At 37.7% G+C, this 24,633-nt stretch overlaps 1 protein-coding gene across 1 annotated transcript in view; it reads right to left on the bottom strand.

Moving 5' to 3' along the window:
* Positions 1-3,254: 3,254 nt before the first annotated feature.
* CADM2 (cell adhesion molecule 2) overlaps positions 3,255-24,633 on the bottom strand; it is a 178,970-nt gene continuing 157,591 nt past the window's right edge. Inside the window, exons 9-10 of the mRNA XM_035890745.1 lie at positions 4,973-5,098; positions 3,255-3,373 (exon numbers count right to left, since the gene is read on the bottom strand). Coding sequence (XP_035746638.1) covers positions 3,255-3,373; positions 4,973-5,098 — 245 coding nt within the window. The remainder of the gene's footprint in view (positions 3,374-4,972; positions 5,099-24,633) is intronic.

Below are 24,633 nucleotides of genomic sequence, written 5' to 3'. Positions count from 1 at the left end.
TCAGCAATCGACACTGTAAACAGTACACTGGCAGAAAACAGCTACCTGGTCTTGAGAAAACTACTCTGCGAGTGTGCGTGGGCGAGGATGCCACATACATTTTAGTGAGGGTGGTTCTCATTCAGAGCCTCCATTTTACACATTTGCTGGATACCTCACACCATAGGAGAAGCGGTATTTCAGAATGGGATCTCGGACGAAGGGAACGGACAACGGGCTTTTCGCCTACTGAATGTCATTAGTGTTGAGCCATGGTTCTGCTTACAAACAAGAGGGATGCCTCTTTACACCTAGTGTAGTAATTTAAACCCGTGAAGACCAGACAGGCCTGCGAGGTGCCATCCTGGCAGAATGCTCCTTGGTGTGGGGGGTTTCCCACCTGCTTTGCACAGGTGCAAGGGACATCACCAGGTGCAAGATAATGGAAGATCAACTGCGTTAAACATGAGCACATGTGAGAAGTTTCAATTGAAAACCAATAAAATAACCTATTTTACCAGTATGATTTATATCTCCTTTTTTTTTTTTTTTTGCAAAGTTTAAATGCTGTTTCTATGCCATTGGAGGAAATGGTTTGAAATGGTTACCCCAAGGGCAATCCTGCTTTTCAAGGTCCTACCTGACCTCGGTTGGGTAACGGTTCAAGTAACAACCCTACTACTATTCAAGCAAGCCGGAGTTAGGAAGAATGAAAAAAGGCGTAAACACCGCACTGGTGGGGAATTCCACTAGAGCAAATAAGGCCCTCATCCAGGGAAGCACTTATTTTTAAGCATATGAATAGTGCCCCACAGCCCACTGGAACTTCCCCAACACATGAAGCTGAACACGTGCTTAAATGCTTGGTTGAACTGGGTGCCAGGTCCTGAAATAAAACCTTGTCATACGTGATACTGTACTGTAGCTAATATAACTTACTGTTGTGACAAGAACCCATATTTTTGGTATTAAACTGAGTGACTTCCTTTGCCAGCCTTTTACATGTATATGCTTTGAAAGACATGAATATCTTGTAAACCTATACTAGTTTTCAATGTGTCTAGTAGCATCTACCTGGTTCTCTCAAACTACCATATTATATTAACATATTATTGCATTTTTCCACAGATGGGTATGGAGTGAACTGTAAAAACAAGCATGCAATCACATCAATGCAGACTTATTTCTTTAAAATGTCATACTGTATATGATTTATTATGTTAACACTCAACCACATCATATTATTTATGCCTGTATATTTTGAAAAAAAGTGCTGCTTTGATTGACGTCACCCTTTTTTCTTAGAAATTAACAAGATAAATGTATCAACAAAAACAATTAAAATACTCTAATATTGTCCTTAAAAGGTTTATACTCTTCTGATAAATAATCTGACACAGCACCTTTATCTTCCATTTTACCATACTACATGATGTCATATTCCAAACTCTCCCTTCCCCACACAAAAATAAAATCCCAGGAGAAAGTCCTTTACAGCAGACCATCATGCTTTTAGGCTTCACAAGTACAGCAACCAGCGAGAAATACTCTTTTGTCAAAGGTGCAAAACTTGGGAGCAAGACAAGCTCCAGCTAGACTAACTTGCGTTCTCCAGTGTAGAATCATTTCCAAGAGCTGTTATGGCAACCTTTTTATTTCATTGGAAGAGGAAATAAGCCGATGGGCTTACAGTGTTTTGTTGTCATGTTTAAGAGCAAGTGATTTTTCAGCTGTCAATTACACAAAAAATTTCAGAAATAATCCAAACAGAGACTTTCACTGTGGAGCTAAAAGCATGGCAGGAATTCTCTATCATTCACGGTGACATAAGTTTGTACCTCACAAAATGCATAGACAGGAATTTAATATAAAGAATTAGTCCATTTACTGTATACACAAAACATATATCTTTTGTTTTAACACTTCTATTTTTTTCTTTTTTTTTTCTTTTTTTTCTTTTTTTTTGGCAAACCAACATAGAGAAGCAGCTCTGGAACTGCCAAATTAAAAATTGAGAATTTTAGCAACTTAATAGTATTTTTTAAGGATAGTAATCAAATGTGGTTGTAATTTAAAACCTGAGGCTGTGCACTGGTTGTTAGCTTAAAACTACCTTTCCATATAACATTGTGCTTCCATTGTATAACAAAGAAAAAAATAACAAGAACTAGAAAAGTTTGCTGCTGAACAGTGCTAGGACATACAGACAAAAAAATACTAATACATGTTATCTACTCAGAATATTGATTTGAGTCATATCTAAAGGGCTATAATGGACATTAGAAAATGCTTACTTGTGACCGACTTAGCTACTGCCAAAAAAGTTAAATATGTATCAAATAATGTTTAATTGAATTTATTATATGCACTATATACAGATACTAAAATGCCTTGCTGTTGTGCCCCATGAACGCTTCAAATTTGAGTAGGCAGGTGAGTTCATGTGAAGCAAATAAATTATAAAATCAGAAATTACTCGGAAAGTTCTCTGATCTTTGCGATCCCGAAAAGCAGTAAAAGGGCAGGACAAATTTGTTTCAAACGAAGCACTATTATCTAACTTTGCAGAATCCGTATAGTTATTCAGCATGTTTTTACCACTGAAAACATGGCACTGTTGTCAAGGTACCATTTAAAACGTAACAAAACAAAGCAAAACAAAAGAAAAAATTCAGTGGACTGATAGTTTTCTTCCACCAACTCCAAGCATACAATAAACTATACTAAAAAGATTTAAGTTTGTGTTTCCTAGGGCATATGTTTCAAAATCAAGTTGCTTTCTGAATTATAGATAGACATGTATAAAACATTCTTTGTAAACCTCTAATCTTAGACTTAACATTTTATGTTACTTATGTAAGTAAATTAGGTCCTTACCTAACAGTATTTGTTATGAATATTGTTCTCTGACACACTAGTAGGGACATGATAAAAGAAAACTGAAAAAGAAGAAAGCTGTATAACATTTAAAAATGTAGAAAACTTGGATTAAGATGATGATTAACATTGTTAAGGCTGTATATTCAAGCACTGTATGTTAAGAGAGCGGTGGATATGAATTTTAGGCAATAAGAAATGTCCTGCTTTACGCATGATACTGTAATTATAGAATGATGATGTCAACAGCTGATTGTTGGCATAAACTGGCTACTTATAGCAGGTATGCGAGTTAATAAAGATAGCAGAAGATGGCAGAAATGAATTCTGAGAAATGATAGCCAGTTTCCTCCAGCAGTCAGCCTGATAAGTAAAACTCCAAGATTCTAGCTCTGCATCTAAATGAAATACTCTTTTTTCTCCTCTGCATTGACTTGGCTGCCTTCTGCATTGATAATGGCTGTGTCGGCATCAGGTGCATCTTCAGCTCCTTTTGCTTCATTTGTTAAATATGTTCCTATAGGAATCAGCGCAACAGAAAAGAAAAAAAAAAAAAAGAAAGATTAGGGGGTTTTTAGCTTTACGGTACATTATAGGAAGTACATTTCTAACAATGCTCCAACTGATTCATGAATGGACAAAGTTTTACACAATTTCAGTATACATCCTATAGGTACGCTCAACTTTCTAATTTGCCTAAGAAATATTTACGGTATTAATACTGATAATGCACATACACAAACTCAAGTATATCCACAATAAATTAAGGAAACTTTTTAATAAAAATCCACTTCATCTAACTGCAGTAATATGCAATATATTTTGCAATTACAGAATAAGTGATAAAATCTTGGTTATTTCATAGAAGAGCCACCCATAAAAATGAACCAACTTTGAAGACTTAGATATTCATAAACACTCTTTTTTAAAAATGGCCACTGATTATTTTTCTATTTTTTTTTGGTAGTATCTATACTTTAATTTTACAGAATTGTATCATAGTCATTTCCAAGAATTACAAAATTGAGGTAGTTTTATTAACTGAACTCACTCATATTATACTACCACAGATATTTTTGTGCTCAGGATATGAATAAAAAGAATTGTGTACAATAGTCAACTTTGCTTTATGAAAAGCATTATTTATGTTGTCATAAGATGTATAACTGTTCATTCAGGAAAGTAAAACAAAAGAGACAAGATTTCACTGCTCATTAAAAAATTCTTGTTTCCCCACACACAATCCAATCAAATTAAATAGATGTTTTTATCAGTTTATGTCTGCTAGCCATATGATTATCCTACCTAAAATGAGATTTAATGAGTTAACACTGACAGTAATCCTTTCTTCACTTTTTTTTTTTTTTTTTGGGGGGTGGGGCGGGGGCGGCAGTGGCTAGGGAATCAACTAAGTTTTAACAATAGGTCTACAAGCCATTTGGAGCTTAAATCTCAAGAAATTATTTTGGAATTAACTAGGTCAAAACAGGATCATAGAGTAGCTTAGTTGGAAGTCACTGTCACTCCATCCCTGTTATCTCTAATGGCTGGGGGAACTGAAAATGAAGGGAGTAGAATTCTTAAGGTGAAATCTCTGAATAGAGTAAAGCTTGGCCCAGGAATGAACCCTTTATTCCAGTGGGATCATTGGTAAGAGTCACTGATCTGAAAACTCACCATCGGCTTCTAATATTATCTTTTAAATACATACTTAAAGTATTAACACAATTTATTAAAATGAAAAATCTTGTTCACTCAATATATATATATATATGTATATTCTGCTGAACTGATATACTAGTTAAAACTATGAGATCATATAATCACTTGTCTAGAGCTAAGAGCCAAAACCAAGGGGCTGTCTTACCTCTTAGTCTCTCTAAATCACTGACTTATGAGATGACCTTGGGCATGTAAAGGAGATGTCCTTTGTCTTAGCCAGTCCACCGGAAAACTGGGTAAAATTCATAGGGACTTCTTGTGTGATTGGACTGTGAACTGAGATTTCCCATCCAAATCATTTAGCAGATGGGGGAAGGTGAAAGGGAACAGCACTCCCAGGTGAAATCATGCCTCGCTTCCAAAAGTGACTGAACTTCCACTAAATGTGTCCTACCTTTATGTCTTGCCAGGTATCGACCAAGGAGAATTATAGAACATAGTGTAACAAAGACAACTACAGCCACTATTCCTCCTATAAGAGCATGGTCAGGTCCGGTCTGTCCAGCCAAAGCATTTGGATCTAGAGGGAGAAACAAAAAGCAAAAGTGGTCCTACACAGACAAAAATTGACAGGAAAATTCACAATACCAAGTTTTATACCAATCATCCTGAAAATAGGGCATTTCCCTCTTTAATATTCAGCATGGTTATTCCCACTTTTACTACCAGTATCTTATCAACAACATAGTGCTGCTTGTATTCCCAGACTGTTAAAGCCCTGAGGACATCACAGTTATGAAAAATATTACCTTATTCTTCTTTGGCAGAGGTTATTAAATGGGAAAGGTTTCTGGTTTTGTCCTCGTCATTTTACAACTGAAAACCTGGCCAAAGCTATTTATAGAAGGAAAAACAAGGAACTGAGAATTGGGGATCAGATAGCATCAGCAGAATAGTGTCTGCATAATACATAATTTATAGAACTGATTCTCAGTGGGGAACCCTTATATATTCTCTTCCTCTCATTCCTATCCTATCGCACTAGAAATAAAAAGGCAGATAAAGTGCAGCCGTGCCAAGTTCCTCTGCACATGGCTGAGTCTGCATGAATTTGGTCAGATAAAGGTATCAGGCAACCTGAAAGATCATCATTCAGTCTCAAGCGTCAGTTTGTGAATTTACTATGAATACTCGATTAACAGCCAACATGAGCAAGCTGTAACAGATATAACAATGTATTAGCAGGTTCATTTTACTAACTCTGTGCAGAGCACTAGGAATACTGCCAGATTCAAGCTTTCTGTGCTGGTCATTTGCCTGTTCTGTTCCCTGGTGCTTCACAAAAGTTGCAAAGAGGCAATCATGGGAAATGGCACTCCTTAGGGGTGTGTAATTCTTTGGAGCTTTTGAACAATGAACCAGCAACCTGTGATTGTTGGTTCACCTGAAATATGCGAAAGAAGGTAAAAATTCAATCTAAGGATCATGGTAAGATTTCTATTTTAATGAAAATGCCTCTGCTACGAAGTAATAGTAATTCTCTGATGATGCTATTAGCATGTGCCGAATGTTGCAATCAGTCTACTCTCACTGCTTCAAGGGCATTTCCCTTGTAGGAGCTGTTTATATTCTACAAATAGTTTGCAAACAACTTCTTTGCTTTGCAAAAGGGAAAGGCAGGAAAAATATTTACACAGAAAAGAGGGCAAGTCTGTAAAGATGATAGAAGGGCCTCTGATAATGGTGTGATTCCACGATACCGTAATTACATTCTGCTGACCAGGATCATTGCATAACAGTAAGGTCTATAGATATATCTACACAAGTGTACATAAATATGAAGTTACATAGATGAAATAAAAGAATCACGTTTTCCCCTCCTTTTGTAAACTGTCAGGCATACTGAAACTACACTTTCAGGTTTGCTGGAGCACAGAGGGGTATGGCCACTGTTACAGATACAGTTCTGCTCCTACCCGTCACTGAACCTGTCAGGCATGGCTTTGTCACTTATTGCTGGCTTTCTGAGCTCCCACATCTTTCTCTTCTGCCTGCTAAGAGGACTTTCAGGAAGCTGGCTACAGCTCCTCTGCAGACATAATGGCAAATAGTAGGTATTGGCCTCACAAAAGCTAGAATCACCTTCTGAAGTCAGCTGTGCCTGCCCATGGCGCTACTGTTGGTGGCACTACACCGAGTACTTAGAATGAGCCCAAGGGGACATCATCTCTATATTTTAGTGATTAAAAATGACCTCGAGTTCTGTGTGCCAGCAGCCTTGCAGGGAAAAGCAAGACAGCTAAAGACTTGCTTCCCCAAAGCGAGAGCTCGGAGCATGCTGCCATCCTCTCCCACACCTTGCAGAGGCTCTGTCTTCTGAGGGGAGTAAGGGGGAGGTGACTGCTTGCTTGAGAGAATGGAAGGTGACAGCTTGCTGCAGTATTGTCAGCCTGCTTGAGCCATCTAGCAAATTCCTCCTTCTGTGGTGCCTGTAGAGATGTTGCTGTAAACCTCCTCCCTGAAGCAGAAAGGCAGCACCCACTTGGGCACTAAGGAGCAGCCATTTCCCCGAGTGCTGCCTGTGACCTGCAGGAGATGCTCTTCCCCAGCACTGGGCAAGGAGCAATGTGAACGTGTTTTCCCACTAAAAGCTAACTCCTGCTAGAATACTAGCAGTAAAATTAAAGAATGAAAGGAGATATTTTAGGGGATAATATACTTCCTGATGCAGAGTATAATCCAGAGAAGGGTTAGAACAGCACTTTATCTAAAGGCATTTTCTGAAAAGCTGATTGCAGTGTACAGCCTTAGCTCAATACCCAGATTTACAATGTATCTCCCCTGTGAGCTTTAATAAACATTATAGATAAAAATCCTCACAATACACTGAGATGAATATGCCTCTCTGTTTTCATCCTCAGGTGATTTCCTGCATACAGCTACTCACTCCTCCTCTGACATACCTGACGTGACTACGTGAAGTCATCTAAAGCCAGCGTAAATATAAGGTTCCTGCCTATTAGTGTGGATTACTGAGATTCTACTGCTGTTACAGATTGAAATTTTTAATTTTAAAGTTAATTTGGGTATTCATTGGAATGCAAAGGTAGTATTGTATGTCTGCTATAATCTCTTAACCTTGGTATCAAAGCCAGATTATGTTGGTAAGTATTGCTAGTCAAGTTTGTCCATGAAAAAACTTGTACATGACCTATTACAATTATATTACCACTGAACAATTTATTTGTTAAAAAGAAAAGAGGAAGGGAAGGAAGAGATGGAAGGGAAGGAAATAAAGCAAGATCCTCAGAAGTGGCCAACATTTTCTCGGGAAACAAGTATTCTTTCATCTCAAAATGAAAATCTGTACAACATAAACAATATTCTGAACAGCAAGTGCACCTCACAGAAATATTCCCCTCATAGAAAAATAATGTTAGCATTAAATATAAATATGCTCTACATTATGCATACAGAGTAATGCACTATACTTTTGGCTTTCATGAAATGACCTAAGCCCCATGAGTGAATTATAGATCTGGGGCTATCTATCATCATATAAATAATTACTATGTCAAAATGTGCCTGAACAGTATCTGAAAGATAGAAACACAGGGGTTTGGAAACTATGCCATTTTGTATTTTAGGTATTTATACAGTGAACATGTATAATTATCCAAGCGTACTGGGCATTTGTATTAGCAACTCCCATTAAAGTTCCTGAAAGTGCTAAGTGTGTATTTGGGCACTGACCACTCCACAGTTTGCTTTCCAAAAAATAGAACAGCATTCAGATTATTTTTAGATTCCCATTATAAACTTCATGGGCTTTACCAGGTAAATCCTACCCTGCCACATACATAACTCCAGCAAATGAAATCTTAAGTATGCAACTGTGCAATAAATACTGAAGATCCAGTTGTTTCCATTAAAAAAAAACCAGGAAAAAAAAAAAAAAAAAAGATGACTGTTCCAGTTTTAAATATGGACTGGTTTTTACTGCGCCTGTAGCACAGGCAGCTACAGTAGCCATGGCCTGAAACAATGAAATTAAAATTTTGCAATCGGAGTAGATCTTCTTCAAAGATCAGGTCTTTTTCTGTTTATTTCATCCTTTGATGAGACTAAGGAAATCTTATAGCAAGATAATGACACAAAAGCTCATAATTCTTTTTCATTTGTTTCTGTCCTAAATTTAGGAAGCCTCTTCAAAATACTGATTGCTGATGCTGTGAAGTTGCACCCCTTTTCAGCTTCTGGGATTTGCCTGTTACTGTTTGTTCACAAACCTACAGAAATAACACACTTTAAAATGACTAAGAGGAAAAAATATATCATTCATTAAGAAATGAAACACATTAGATAAATCTTAATCGTATTAAATAAGTAGATATGTGCTTTTTATGACATGCTGACAAAATTTCAGTGTAGACTATTTTTATATGAATTCACACATTAGTTAAGCAGAGAAATTTTGGAACAGTTTTTCATGCTTTTGCATAAAGTATATGTTAATTATTCATCTAATTTCATTTTCTTCCTGCATAGGTTTTCTTCTTATTTATGCATAGCTGACTTGACTGAGCAGTTTCAGGAAAGGGTCAGATAACCCTTTCCTGAGCAAAGGGAGAACAAGCGCATTTGTGAATGCTGAAATGGCATATTTTCAGGAATATATGCTCAAGTACCCCCCTTTATTGCAGAACTTCACTAAGGTGTATTTTTGACTCAGGTGCTGAAGTTTTAAAAAAACACTCTGACCACAAGATGTACCCAGGTTTGAGGCATCCAAAATAATAATTTGGTTGGGCTGTTTCTACTAAAATAAATTGGAAATAAAGGTCTAATTTGCTGTGGAGCTTAAATAGCATTCTCAAAATGAAGATGTATTAAGCAGATGTATTATTCATAAATTACTGTTCGTTAAGGGTGGGAAAAGAAGAGGGATGTCCCATTTCTCGGAGAAGTACTGAAACCACCTACCTATAGTCCCTTTTACTGATTTCATGAATAATCAATTGCTGAGGCAAAGTACACCTCTCCACCAAGGCATCCTGGGGCATGGCTCCATGTTACAATTTATGTGGCAGAAAAATCTCTTCAATTGAGTCCTGCTTCTTTCCCCATATTCAAGGGCTTGTTATCACCCCCAATACAACTTGCCAATACTTCACACTTTTGCAAAAACAATTGGTTGAAGGGCCTGGCTCAAAATCACATCAGTGATGCTATGCGCATTAGGGTGGAGAAACCCGAATGGTACAAAAAATTAAATAAATTGCTCTGTCATATTTGAAGGGCTATTGAATTGTTGCAGATGAGGGCAGGGTGAAAATGAGTGGTGGGAGCCAGTCAACGTTTCTGGAGAAAATCTAGCAAGGAACCACAAATCACGAGGCATCTAAACCTGCACTACTTTTAAGTGTCTCAGTCAGAGGGGAGCAAACTGCAAAAAATAAGGGAAGCAACTGCAAAAAATAAGGGAAGTTTTGGGTTGTGTGAAGTCCATCAGTGAATGTAAGCTAAATTAGAAATATTACCCATTGAAATTTCTCTGCATTTCAGCTTAATTTCCTAAGGAGAGATAGCTTGTGTGACCATGTTCTTTCACTCTGTCCAAATTACTTAAGAACCATGGATCCATTACAACAAGTATCAAGAGACAGTAAAGATCTCAAGATTATTGTTTTCCTATAACTAACCTGAGAGGATGAGTTGCTGCAGGAGTGCAGACCTTATTAGGTATCAGAGGACCTATAGGAAGGATGCCTTCAGAAAAGTCCTAACAGAGGCAAAAGCTTCAGCCAAAATCTGTGCCCAAGCATCAATTTTTCATTAGAGGTTTCTCTCCATTGCGAGTACTTTGGTGTCCAATATGGCACAGATCCTGTTTGAAGCTTTTCACTTGGTTAGGTGGCATTTATGTCATCTGAGCCCTTCCCACCTCACCTTTTTCCTCTTCCCCCCATACCCACTCTTCCTGCTTCTCTTCCTTCTTGTCTCATAACGGGTAGCTCACACTGCAGTACTTGTATAAGTCAATTAAAAAGGCAGCCAACCATCAGGCACAATCTTATCAGAAACCAGAGATTTCTTTCTGCAGCCTATGGAACAAAGTTGGTTTTTAAAATGTATTTAGGCTAATATCATTCACCAGCTTTAGCCTTGGTGTCCATGTAATTTTTAACTGTCCCACAAATGTAAGCTTTGGAAAAAAATTAAAAACTAAAAAAAAAAAATAAACCCCAAACCTGAACAATTTGTCTAACATCAGTAGGAAAAAAGACTACAATAGGAATTTACTCATAATATGGATAGGAGGTAGGACTGAAGTGATAGCTGACAAGGCATTTGCTTTAGGAAAAGCGGCAGTAGTGCTGTCTGTGATAAATGCTGGTAAGTAGAATTTACCCATTTTAGCATCTTAATTTGGGCACCCCAGAGTTCAATTTCCCTTGCCTGGCCTGGAGTGCTGAAACAGGTACTTTTAATCTCATTTTGTAATATACTGCTAAGCACTGAAATACATGTACATGAAACTTGTGAAAGTATTGTTAAGGGGGAAAAGAAAGTTTCTGCACCTTCATTTAAATTGCAAAGAGTAGCTGCCCAAAGGGGCTGGTTCTGAAATTTGTTGAAAATGTGTTTTGTTATTAACCAATTCTGAACTTAAAATATGTGACAAGCTTCTTTTTCCTTCAGTGCCTGAAGCAAAGAAGAACAAAACAGTGTACTGATTTACAGCACACATAAACTGCTATTTTAATAGTAGAACATCATCAACCACAGAGAAGACAGGCAGAAAAAAAAGTTTACTTGCAAACCTTCAAAGGAATTGATAGCCCTTTCTTCCGATGTTACCGCAATAGCACATTTGGCCCATTTTGCCTCTAAGTGTTTTTTTTTCACAGTACTGAATTTTATATAAATTCCTATTAAGAAGAGCCCACATGCCAGAAGGACAAAAGTCCCACACTTATGTTTCAGCAGCTGAACCTACAGCTTCTTTTGAAGAATTCATGTTGTTCTCATGAATCTAAGACTTCTTTCAGTGGAGAGAAAATCCCAGATGTCTTTTGATGGGTGTTCATAAGTAGGTGGCCCTTGTCAAAGGTAAATAAGAGCATTACCCATACCTATTTATTTTGTAAATGTATTTTTTGCAATGCTAATAACAGAGCTGTATACCTACAATGTCAAGATGAGAAGTTTAACAATATTTTTTAGGGTCCTTAAAGCCTCATTCCAGATTTTGTGCCATGTGACACTGACAGTTTTTTTAAAGGTTTTGGTTTGGTTTGGTTTTTTTCTTAATGCTGTTTTAAAGCTCCATTTTCCTGAAGGGAACAGTTCCTCTAATTAGAGCACATAAAAGACTTTTCTTATTGACAACATTATATTTTTGTCCATCAATAAACTCATTAATTGCTTTAGACTTTGTCTTAGGAAAAAAGAACTAAAACTCTAAAGATCTGCAAATTTTTGCCTTCATCCTATTTTCTGTAGAGAATAATTAAGTCAATTCAGGGTCTGAAGAAATACTTGCAGCCTGTCCAGCTATAACTTCTGGCTACTGAAACAGGAAGCTGTAGGGAAGCGATAACTGCCACAGATGAGTGCAGCATTTCCCTGTTAAGGTTTTTTCCCGTAGTGAGTTGACTGTGGACTGCAGCAACAGGCAGGTGATGCCTGAACTCTGCTTCCAGCACTCTAATTTTCATCTTCTTGTGAAGTTTCAGAATGCTCAGTGCCTCCATTGTAGAAAACAAAGCAGATTGAAGTTTGGAAACTTCAGCCTATTAGCTACTTCAAAAACCAAACAAACAAAAAAAGGAAGAACCCATCCCTACCTAGAAAATCAAGATGCATGACTTCCGACTTTGTGATAAAAACCACATTTCGTAAGTGTCATCATCTTTCCTCTGATGATTTTCCATCAATAAATATTGGAGGATCCCTGCTCTTCCTGGTTTTCTTCATCAGAAAAAGGACAGGCACCAGATGGAGTAGGTGTGTGTGTGCACGCACAACTCCTTTTCCTGTCATCAGAAGTTAATTATCTATACAAATAATGAACCGTTCTCTAATTAACACAGAGACTGGAGATGCCAATGTACTCTTCTGCTCCCTTCCTCATAGCACCTTGTATTTGTGGCTTTTGGTCACTTCCTATAGACTTCGGTTTGCTAGAGAAAACATGAACATGATTGTGAGGAAGGGAGCGTGGAGCATGCGCTTAGCAGAGTTTTTTCTATTGCTGCCTGCCATCACAGGGGTTGGGGCCAGGCACTCAGGTGGTTCCTGGAAGTCTTATTTTTCACATACCACAAGAACGCAACATGTGATCACCACAACTAGACATCATGAACTATGGTGAGATTGCTAAGAAAGTAATCACTCAAAGCATTTAAGAAAGTTACTCTGCTATCCTTAAGGAAGTCCCAATGGCTTAAGCCTACTAGAAAGTAGTATAAATGTTTCCACTGAGACTTTTTTTTACCACTTTCTTTTTAAGCTATCTATTATACAAACTCCCTCACAGGTTGCTTCTCAGAGCTAATCAGTACCACTGCAGAGCTCAAATAATAAATATGACCTCAAGTAAGCACTGCAAGACAGACATGCTTTCAGCTGAGAAATGGTATGAAAAAATGGAGAGGGTCAGTGAAGTGTAGAGATAGTGACAAAGCTGTTCCCGCTGGCAGAAGGTAGGGAGGAGAAGGCCTTCTCGCCAGTAAAGCAGAGCCACAGACATTAAGGTAGCTGAGAACATGTATGGTTGTGTAAGGATCAGAGAGGCATGAACCAAATCACAGTTGCACATTGTACTGAATATGTTCATGAAAGTTTTAAAATCAAGAAGGGCACCTTTAATTTAATTGAAGAACGGCTCTAATTAAAACTTACTCTGTGGTGGAGAAACACCTATTGTTCAAATTAATTCTTTATGCTTGTCATACTACTTTTTCCTTACCAAATCAGATTAAAATAATTATAAGCCTATAATGACATCAAAACACCCCAGTAAACCAGCCACTTACAGCCAGAATTGGACACTTTATTCATGCTGAATATCAATTTAATCTGTCATGGGACTACTCAGTATGAGTAATTGTAACCAAATTTCCTCTTTGGCAGTTAATCGCATATTTTATCTGTCAATACATCTCTAGAAGATTAGCTAGGCATACTCGCGGTTAGGGTAGCTGATCCAAAAGAGGCTGTTAACTGACCCAGCTCATCTCAGAAACAGAAATGTGAGAGACATTAGCAGAGACAGTCTGTTGTAATGCACAGAGTAACAGAAAAGAAGAGCAAATTATTGATAGGAAGGTGAGCACCCCTGTTAATATGTGAGGCATCTTTTATAGCTGTTTTAATTAGGGCATAAAATCTTATGTAAATTCCTTGGGATGATGGCAATATCCATTAGTGAAGTTTCTGTCCAAGCAATAAAACTACCTTCAATTTGTTTGAATTTTTGCCTGTGGTTTAACTGAATGCTATCCATTCTTTATGCCAACTCCGTACTAATGGAAACAACAATATTTTCCCCATTTAATAAAGACATGCTTGATGGAATTCAATATCTTAACCAAATTGTCCGCTGGGAACATTAAGACTTTGTTGTTTTCAGATGCCTTAAAGTTAAATACCATCCAGCTATTAGTGAGAGACTGTTTGTTCTTAATGCCATTGATTGGTAATGGATTTGCTAAGAATAAGGTTGATCTTTGCTTTCCTAAAGGCTTTTTGTATTCATAAAAAATAAAGCTACATACTTTTTGGTTTATGGGCCTATTTTTTTTTAACTCAGCAGCATGCATTCATTTCCAGCAGCACTCACAGTCTCTATTGTCAACACCACTAGCTGCAACACATCCAGATTCTACCAAGGGGGTCACATCCACACCGGTTTGCAACTGACAGATTCATTTCCTACCTTCTCCTGAGACAGCAATGAGGACTGAAAAAATCAGAGGTCCACTGTAATTACTATGTATATTTCAGATTAAATAAATGTGATAAAAGCCTCCATCTGGCTGTTGATCAAACGTGCAGAGGCAGGCTGATTTTCAGTGACATATTACAATATGTCTCTTGTAACAGTCCCTAATGCCATCCTGTAAATTACTTACATTTGGGATTACTTGACTACGGCAGACAGAAATATTACTCACTGCTTAAGTGGTGCCTACTGGGAGTATGGGAGACGCGGTCTAATCTTAAAGTTGTTAAGCAAGGCATTAAGAAATAATGGGGCCATGTTTATTTTACTAAATGCCTATTGTGCTCACACTATTTGAAGATGGCAAACCCAATTTAATAGTAGCCTGAGACTGTTCCTGATGCTGGAAACCTGTAAAAAGTCAAACGCTGGGGAAATAAGTGTAAGTGGTGGTCTGGAACAGTTCTTGAGGAGAACTTTAAAAATCACAAAAGTCCTGCAAAGTATGTCAATAATTTATTCTCTGTCTGCTGAAAAACGCAGGCCTCTCTCTGAGCAGAATTGCAGAGGTTCAGGGCCTGTCATTAAAGAAAAATCCCAACCAGCTACCCGAGAAAGAAACAGAAATTTCAAGAAGGAAATAGAAAATGATGCTGCCATTTCTCTATTTACTTTACACCTCTCCTTGCAGTGGTGGTTGCAATGTGTGGAGAGTCAAAATTTACTACATTAGTGAAGGTCTTTTAAAAAACTTACGGTAAGAAAGACAGGCTGGGGAGAAATATGTGTGGGATATTCACAGAGCAACTACTTGGGATTAGAAGGGCTGTTCTTCTTTACGACTGAAGTTTACAACTCAAAGAAGAACAACAAAATTAATTCAAAATTGAAAATAACAGTGCTTATTTTTTTAAAAAGACAAATCTCCTCCCCTAGACAAAGTATGGATATTTCTGGTCCACACTATCACATTTGTCCTTCTTGTTGAACATTCATTTTGCCCAGAAAGTGTACCAGGACACCCTGTGTAAATCAAGGTGCTGCCCGGCAAGGAGATCTTTGGCCCTTTAAGTTCCTGTTGTAAAGCCCAGCAGAAAGCCATTGTTGCTCTACAGATCTTAAAAGAACAACATCTTTGTACTGCAGTGGTTAAAATTGGCTTCCTTCTAGCCATTGGTCTGGAAAAAGTTCTTGGAAGCATTCGTGAGCCTAGGAAACATCTCATTGCACTTTTTGCTCTGGAGATATTTTGATCATCTCCTACCTGATCACTTCAACAAGTAACTTTCCTTTCCTTTCCTTTTCCTATTCAGTTCTTACTCTGTTTTAACTGCATAAGATTTTCCATATAATCTCTTCATCCTAAATTGTCTCATTAGCCTACATCACTTGGCATCCACTCTTAACTTAACTGAAGTGGTTCATTAAATGACATGTCCTCTTAAAAGGCCTCTGAAAACTCAAGTCCTCTCTTTAGGAAAGCATGAACACAAAATGTGAAAGCAAAAAAACAACATTCCAAACAAAGCAGGAACTAACTTCTTCCAAATGCCAGTGCTGAGCAACTTTTCTTTATCTCTTTCCTTCTTCCCTTCCTTCCTCATAAGTCTGTTCGCTTTACATGATAGCCACGTAAGGGACATGATGTTTAAGTATTCTGTGTACTTAAATTGATTAAAAATAAAGATGCACTCAGAAAATGTGATTGCAATCATTATGACATTCTATTCAATGCAGAAGGTTTTGCTAGTCAGCAAAATTTTAGTTACAACCATTTCACTGACACCTATAACAGTATAATTCCAGTATGAAGCTAGTAGATACTACATTCAGCTGCAAACCAGAGATTCTGTCTGAAACATTGAGCATACGAAGCCAAAGGTGGATATGTCAACTTTTCTGGTGTTACTGCCCTTAATTCAGTAGAACAAATAAGTATGAAACAAATGGGAATAAAAACAGGATTAGGTGCTTTTGTTGAGTTGGAACTGGAGCGTTAGATCCCAGCTTCAGTTTACAAGGCACTGTCTACCAAAGGAGACAGATAAACTAAAGAAGGAGCTAGGACTCCTTTAGCTGTGAGCAGCAGTGTTTTTAGCCTTCCTTACCCTCTGGAAAGCTTTAGCAAGCTGCTCCTCCTCCTGCAGAGGTGAGATTCATGAATTCAGAGCCCATTGCGACAGGTTCTCTCTGACACCAGCATGTCTGGGTCTGGCACCAGAAGCAGCAGCGAGCCCGCGGCGCTGGGCAGTGCATAATCAGAGAGTCCCCCCCGCTGGTATCAGCCTCTCATCAAAGGACTGCTCTTGTCACCTGGGCCAAGAAGGCAGCACGTGGCCTGTTCCTGCAAAATCTATTTCAGCACTTAAGGCGGAAAGGTTATTTTTACACCTTGCAGTCCAGCAAAATCATAAAAATGTACACTTGCTCTGCCTAGTGATGACTTCGTCTGCTCACAGCAATGTGTAAGGCCTAGAGGTTGGTGAGATGTCCCTCCAGGACATCATGCTGGTGACACCCCTTGGGAAGAAGGTCAGTTTTTCCAGGGATAAGCATGGAAAATCAGGTTTAAATCGTGCCATGCAACAAATACCTGGGCGTGTGCTTTGGCAAAGTGTTTTCCTTATCTGTGCCTCAACTGCCCTAAAATAAATTGAGACTCATGAACAATGAATGATTTTGACTCACAGAATGACTCATAGGACAATGAATGACTTCGAGGTACCACAGTAGTAGGGGGAAAGCAGGTACTTCACCTGTCCTTACAAACAATATTCTCTGCAATAGTATTTAAAAACACGTGAAATGGACTTTTGTGGGTTTAATTTTTACCATGCTTTTGTTGGGTATATTTTTTGATCTTTGGATAAAAGGAAACTCGGTATCTATTATGGTGTGTTTGCATAATGAAGAAATTAATAGTTGGATGCCATTATTTCCAAGAGATGAGATTGAGCAAGATAGCCTTACACAGCTATATTACTAAAAGTAATTCACACCAGGTAATTGATGAAGATAAAAATAAAGACAAATATGGGAATTAGCCAGAAATAGGATGATTCTACTTCCAGATTATGGAAGCAAACAGAGAAATATTAGGAATGTTGTTAAAAACTGTTAAACAGGCCACACGAACCCTTGGGTTCATAAATAACCTTGAATTTAACAGGAAAAGTTGTTTCATTTTAATAATAGACTCATTGAAGATGTAGGTCAGCTGGTACAAGAAGGTAACAGAGAATTAATGTTTAAAAAACGAACAGCTAGAATCTCCTGGCTTCTGTTTTCTTTTTCATCCCAGTAATGTCTACTTTCTCATAAGTGGTAATAATTTATGCATTACAATTACACATAGAAAATTATGATTAAAACTTCTTTATATTTAGTTACACTAACTTCCTAAAATCTCAGGGGAGCATTTAAAGGTTAGTTCATTTATCTGTATGTTAATCAAATGCAACAATACAGTCTAGAACTTTAAAATTACATGAAGCAAGGAAACCTGCATCTAGCTGTCAAGGTTTCAGTGAATGGTATTACAAGGTAATCCTACCATTTTCATGACAACTGAGCAACAAAAGCAATCACAACAATCACAATAAAAGAGCCATAAAATGTTACTGTTTTAAAATAATGTGTGTACAGGTACAGCGATTTCTCTTAATAAATTTAGTAACTGTTCAAGCACATGAACATATTCGATATTTCAAGGGACATTTGTGCGTTTAATTGCTGCCATAGGGTGTAAGTGGTTAAATCGTCATGGTACTATAAACTAGTATTGTTCCAAAAGCTACCATGACTCTGCAAATATAAGCCATAATATAATATATTTCACACATGTTAAGCACGACAATCCTGGTGAATGATACACAAAAATAAAAGAGAGCAGCAAATTCATACCCTGCAGAGGTCAGCTAGTTAGTGGCTGCCCACACTCATAGACAGTAAGGGTCACCAAGGTGGCTGGGGGCTGAAGCCCATAATGTATGAGGAGGTGCTGAGAGAATGACTCATTTGTCAGTCTTAGGAAGAGAGCACTAAAGGAGGAAACATTATTGCTATCTTCAGCTACTACATGGGAAGGAGAGAAGATGATCGGGCCAGACTCTTATTAGAGGTGTGCAGAGATGAGAGGCAAGAGATACAAGCTGAAACATTGAAAATTCTTTTAAGAAATTCTTTTTCACCACAAGGATGCTCAAACACTGGAAGAGGTTACCCAGAGATGCTGTGGGTTCTCCATCCTTGGACATATGCAAAACTCACCTGAATGAGGCCCTGAGCAACCTGGTCCCTGCTCTAAGCTGGGCTTGGACCAGACGATCTCCAGAGGTCCCTTAAAACTTATATTATTCTACAATTCTAGGAAATGGGTCATAAACCACCAAAACGAAGAATACATGAAAAAAAATACAGAAAGAGGTTTTCCAGATTTCTGCATCTTGAAATGGACAGAGTTAATAAGAAACCAGCACCCTGCAGATGGATGCTAAGATCCTACTATCGCTTTAAGATGTACTGTTCTTTCTGTGTTGTCTTACATTGTTGCCATCACTGTTATATCCATATTGTCAAAAATTCAACAGGTCTCCAATTACTTTTCTCCTACCTTCTAGTAACGGGCACACTTGAATCAGGGAGCAGGAGTTCACATAAAACCTTAGAAATTATACTGCAGAAAGCAGCTGTATGTTGGCAGAGGAAAACTCTATGTGGTATAAAGGGCCCTGTCTTCCTCTAATAATTTATTTTTTCTTGAAATAATTTTTTTTCCTTTATCTCAAAAACAGGGTCACAGCAGCCATTCTGATAAAAAAAAATCCATACTAGATTATTTCAGATAATGTTTTACAAAGCATTATACATAATAAGAATGTCAAAGATCAGCAAATTGTTCCAATGGACTTTCCATCAAATTATGTTTACAATTACTGAGAGGTTAGATTTGCAAAGAAATGAGCTGACATTTCAGCATTCTGTGGCAATTGCAGTATTTTCAGTCTGAGGATTTCAGTTTTATGGCCAGCTTGACAAAACTAGTGTAATTCTGTTTTTCTCTGGTATAGCTAGGTTTATTTATAGCAAGGTCAACTCATTTGAAATCTCTTGTATCTCTTTACTCACTAGAGAAATTGTCATGCAAGTAAAACTCTGGATGGTGTTGTTTCTCTGTAATAGCAGGGAGTAAGAACTAGCAACCACACAAATTGCTTCTCTGCCTGTCAGACTTGATATTCAATGCACAAAACATTTCATAGATAAAAATATACTGCAGCTTATCTCCATGTAATAACAGTGAGCATGCATCTTTCAAAGTACACTGTAGGCCCCAAACACGGCAGGGGCTCTGATGGAACAACCACATGGAAGCCCTCATCTAACAATCTGACAACTAAATATATGGTCCAGACCTTCTCCACAAACCTGGGGAGATAAAATCCTGCTGTAAAAAATCTGATCTGAAATTTCCCTCCGCCCCCAAATTCTTTGGGGAAACATTCTGGAGTGCATCAACCATCTCTCTTTTCCTCCTGCTCCCCCCATTCCCTTCCTCTTTGGTAATTTGACTTCAAGGAGAAGAAAATTTCTCAGAAAATCTGCTAACGATATAGTAACCCAGCTATATTTGGTAGTGTTCTTCCACACAGTTTTCAGGGTCTCCTGCCTTCCACAGCTCTAGCACCATCCTTCTTCTATGTTACTTTTTCATGAAAGATGCTCATACGGCTTCAGCAAAATTGCCATTTAAAATTGCTTCCCCAGTGTCCAAACATCTGCATAAATCCTATTATTGCCTTGCATTGTTGTTACTTCCTGCTATTGCTTTGGAAATTAAGTTTTTCTTGTCCCAAAAGTAGGTTCCATGAGACCTCTTGCATTCTTTTTTATTCAATGTTACTATATATTCAAGATGAGAACCAAATGCACATTTAAATATCTTTAATACATCTTGGGGCAAATTTGAGCAACAAACTTATGAAGAGTGCTCACAAAAGCATGGCTTAAGCCATTTAAAGGATGGAGAGACAAATGTGGCCCTGATGAACCCATCCTTGGATAACTAACACGCTGTACTGTGCATGCCTAGAGGCAGCACTGTTTTGGTTGAGCTGATCATCTGTGTACCTGCCTGCCCCATAAAGTTGTTTTACATTCACAAAGTAGGAGTCTCTAGCCTGAAGTTGCCTGAAGGCCCAACTGTTTTATTTTACCTCATGAATGTTAAATACACACTTGAAAACACTGAATTCAAAGCAAATTGTACTAGCCAAAGTCCCTTTTGCTCAGGATGTGACATGAAGAGGAGCAGAATCATTATGTGTCATGAGGGGTGTGGAGATTAACAGGGAATATTAAAATAAACACAATTCTGGCATGCATGAAAGAGAGTGAAACCCCCTGAAAATCATAAGGCATCATCACAACAAAATTACATGCCACAGCCATGGCCACCTTTGCACTATGAGACAGAAATGAAGTCCCCAGAAGCCAATGGTCATGTTATCTGAGAGGTAGGATTTTGTGACCTTAATTTAAGAAAACACCACTTTTGAGTGGAACTGGCTCAGAGCATAGGTAAAGTGAACACAGGAGTTATTGTACCCAAATAAGTGCTTGAAATGCCTAATTCAGCATGGACCTCCTCTTCTGTAGTTGACTGCCTAACACGTTGCACTGAGTATTTGATTTCCTCTTCTTTGGCTTCATCCTTTGTTGACTAGACATCCCTAGAAAGGCCAATTCCTTCTGGGCAAATAACTCAGAAGATGGATGCAATGACACATCTCTTATCTCCCTTTCATGCAGAAGCAAGTGTATGCTGACCAGCAATGTTACGATTTGGCCTTGGGCATGACCAAAATGTTCCAGCATCCCTGACAAGATATAAACTACTTTCAGATGGGTAGTTCCTCAAAACCACTTCATCTATGAATGCACTGGAATGCTGTATTTGAATACATCATATATAAAGGACATGGTGTCACTAAAATGTTCTGCTAGTTTCAGTAAGGATTAGTTTGATTCCTGACTCTATGTTCAATAGAATACAGACACAGTTAAAATATCTCTCTCTCCCCCCCTTGCACATCTTCAGAGGTGTGTACTTCTGACACGGCAGTTGATTAAAACATGTTTTTAAGTGCATTTACATGTAGTTGATAAGGTACATTACTCATTTATGTTCACAACTATTCAGTTAAAACAATTCCACTTTGGCATCTTGTGACAGGAATTCATAGTTCATTAACTAATTTTCTATACTCTTAACATTTTTATGGGAACATAGAAGAACACAGTGTGTGTGAAATCTTGCAAAGTTTTCTTCTAAGCACTGCTTTTTTTACAGAATTTATTTTCTAATTATTAAAATCTGTAGACACTAAGAAGCAGAGTTAAATGTATATCACATTACCTAGTGTCACTTAGATTTGTTCTCTGAAACATCTGCTTTTCAAGCTTTATTTACCTGTCTGGTGATAGTCAGACAAATTACCGCAAGACTTTTTTGCCAGAAGAGATGTCTGTCATTTCACAAAACAGATGCAGAGAAAAGAAGTTGACTTGCCTTTTCCTGAAATATGCTGGAAGCAAAACTTGCCCAAACAAAACAAATGCTTTGGTTTTCCATTATGTCAATGAAGAACTACACCAGCCAACGCTTTAAATAAATACTATCATGATTGAGCCCTTCATTAGAGGCTTAACCATGAACAGTTTAACATTGTGTATGCTTCATGCTTGCTTTCCTTCAGCATCTAAGGATGCAGACTTTCTCCCAACTGACTGAATGCACATTTCAAGCTTTTAAATATTTTAAACAACTTAAAACTACTACTACTAAGGGTTGCTGGCTGTCAGAGATGTTTCTTGGCCAATACAGACTACTTCTGGGACCTTGTTTGTGTGCAGTATGGTTGAAGATGTGTTTCTTCTTAATACAAAGAATACAGAAACCATTCTGAAAAGCACTGAACAGGTATTTGTCTTATGCACATATTTATGTCATGGCCTGGCATGTATTTAAACACGGTATCATCAAGAAGACTTCTTGAACCAGATTTATAATCTTTCATGGGAGTCTGTCACATTATCTCAGAGCAGAGAACAAACTCGAGGAAGTATGTGCAGCCTGGTGGGACAGAACAACCCTTGTGCTGGTACATCCCCAGTGGCCAAGCCCAAGCAGTAGAATTTCAGGAAGGATAATATTTATCATTTCACATTGTGTATTTTGGCATAATGTTTTTTATGGGCTGGTGATTTTTTAGAGACCAGACAAACTTTACAATCAGCTATTACAGAAATTCTTGTTTAAAATAATGACATGTGAAGGAAAATATTAAAAAACTAGAACTGTTTAGTCCGTAGACTCACACACAGAAACAAATACTGGGTGAAGTGCTAGAGAAAGTCTCTCCTTTTAACTCCTAGTTCTCAGAATCTGACTTCAAATTATTCCATCTCTTCCTATGCCAACAGCAGTATAGATAGGATTACTCAAGGCGTAAAATACCATAAAGTGTAAGAACTTCAGAGTATTGTTCTCTAAAGAGGCAATGATGTGTATGGGATCCATGACACATCGAAAGTACCAGTTCAGGGGGTTGCTTAAAGAGAACAAAATGACTGTTGTGAAACACTCCAATACAACACTTTGAAATGTCAAATATGTGCCTTTTGAGAAAACATAAAAAAATGGTGCCTGTGATGGCTTTTCATAGCTGACAACAGCATTTTGATATCAGATCTTACTTTTTGAGGTAAAACCTGCGTGAAACAAGCAGCTGTGCATCAAAACCAAAATATTCTTCCAAAGAGCTACAAGAAAGACCTAAGACATAAAAGGACTGATAATTATAACAGCACAAACATAATGAGCTCCAAGTTTAATTGATGATGAGTTGAACTGTTCTTTCAAATCAAAAAAAATCAAACTTCATTTTCAATATGTTTAGGAAGAATTATTTTAGTACTAACACTTTAATATTGTTTTTACACCTAAATTGTATAGGAACCTTTTATTCCCAGAACACCCTGAAAACTAGATGACTCATTTCAATGGGTTATGCCTTGTGAAATATTTTAAACAAACTTGAAAATCAATTATAGCAAAAGAGATGTTACACTGGTTGTAGAAATTTTGGAAAAAGGAAAGCCATGCTTTTCTTTATAGCATTATGCGCTTATTAACATCTCTGATACAAGAACACAAACAAAATATTTTAAGAGATTTTAAAGAAACAAAAGAAACTGGAAAGACTGGGAAATGGAAAAAAGAATCTGCCCTACGAACACAAACCTCTTTCCTTCCATTTTCCCCGTTTTCATTCACCTTTGTTCATAAACAATTTTGAATCATGGAGATGCAGCCAAACTCTCTGATTTGTGGTATTTCCTACATGACAGAATGTTCTAAAATTCAGCAGAAATAGTTACTATGCCTGTGGATTAAACCAAGCAGAACAAAGAAAAAGTACTGGATATATTTGTTCTCTCTGTGTGGTAGGGATGGGAAATGAAAGGCACATTTTCACAGGTTCCTTAAAAGAATAATGAATTAAAACAAGCATGCCATTCTCTTAGTTATTGCTGTTATTATTAGTAGCAGGAGTAGGAGGACAAGATTTTTTTACATACATATTTCTCTCTATCATTCAGGGAAATTAGAATTAATGTTATAAACTGGTCTTGTGCTTTCTTCCTCCAGCTGCTGTCTCTTTACACACTGTTTAAAAGAAACTATAAGGGATTCTTTAAATAGTGATAGGAAATAAGATACATCTTTCTCTGGATTGCACTATTGCCCATTTCTATTCTTATGGCAATGAAGAACAGACATATACCAACAGAGAAATAAAATGCATACTTGTATATCCCTGTGAATCTTTCATTTTCTACTTGAACACCACTAAAGGAGAGATTGAGCTGTAGGAAATGCTCCTGTTTCCTTGGTGTGAAAAACACAGCCCACTGGTGCACAGAACTCCTGGGTCCCTTCCCCTTCCCCTTGAGAGCTGCCTCATCCTAGTAGGGAACCAGCTCTGGTCTTTGCCCTGTTCATCAGTTAAAACAGCAATGGCACAACCAAGGCCATGGGTTATTTGTGTGTTCCTAAGTTTAATGTTATCAAAAAGTGGATGCAGAGACATTGAGAAGAGTAA

This window comes from Egretta garzetta, unplaced genomic scaffold (assembly GCF_000687185.1).
Source record: "Egretta garzetta isolate BGI_Z169 unplaced genomic scaffold, ASM68718v1 scaffold383, whole genome shotgun sequence".
Classification (NCBI taxonomy): domain Eukaryota; kingdom Metazoa; phylum Chordata; class Aves; order Pelecaniformes; family Ardeidae; genus Egretta; species Egretta garzetta.
The sequence above is the reverse complement of the archived record's forward strand: the minus strand, read 5'-3'. Positions and strand labels throughout refer to the sequence as shown.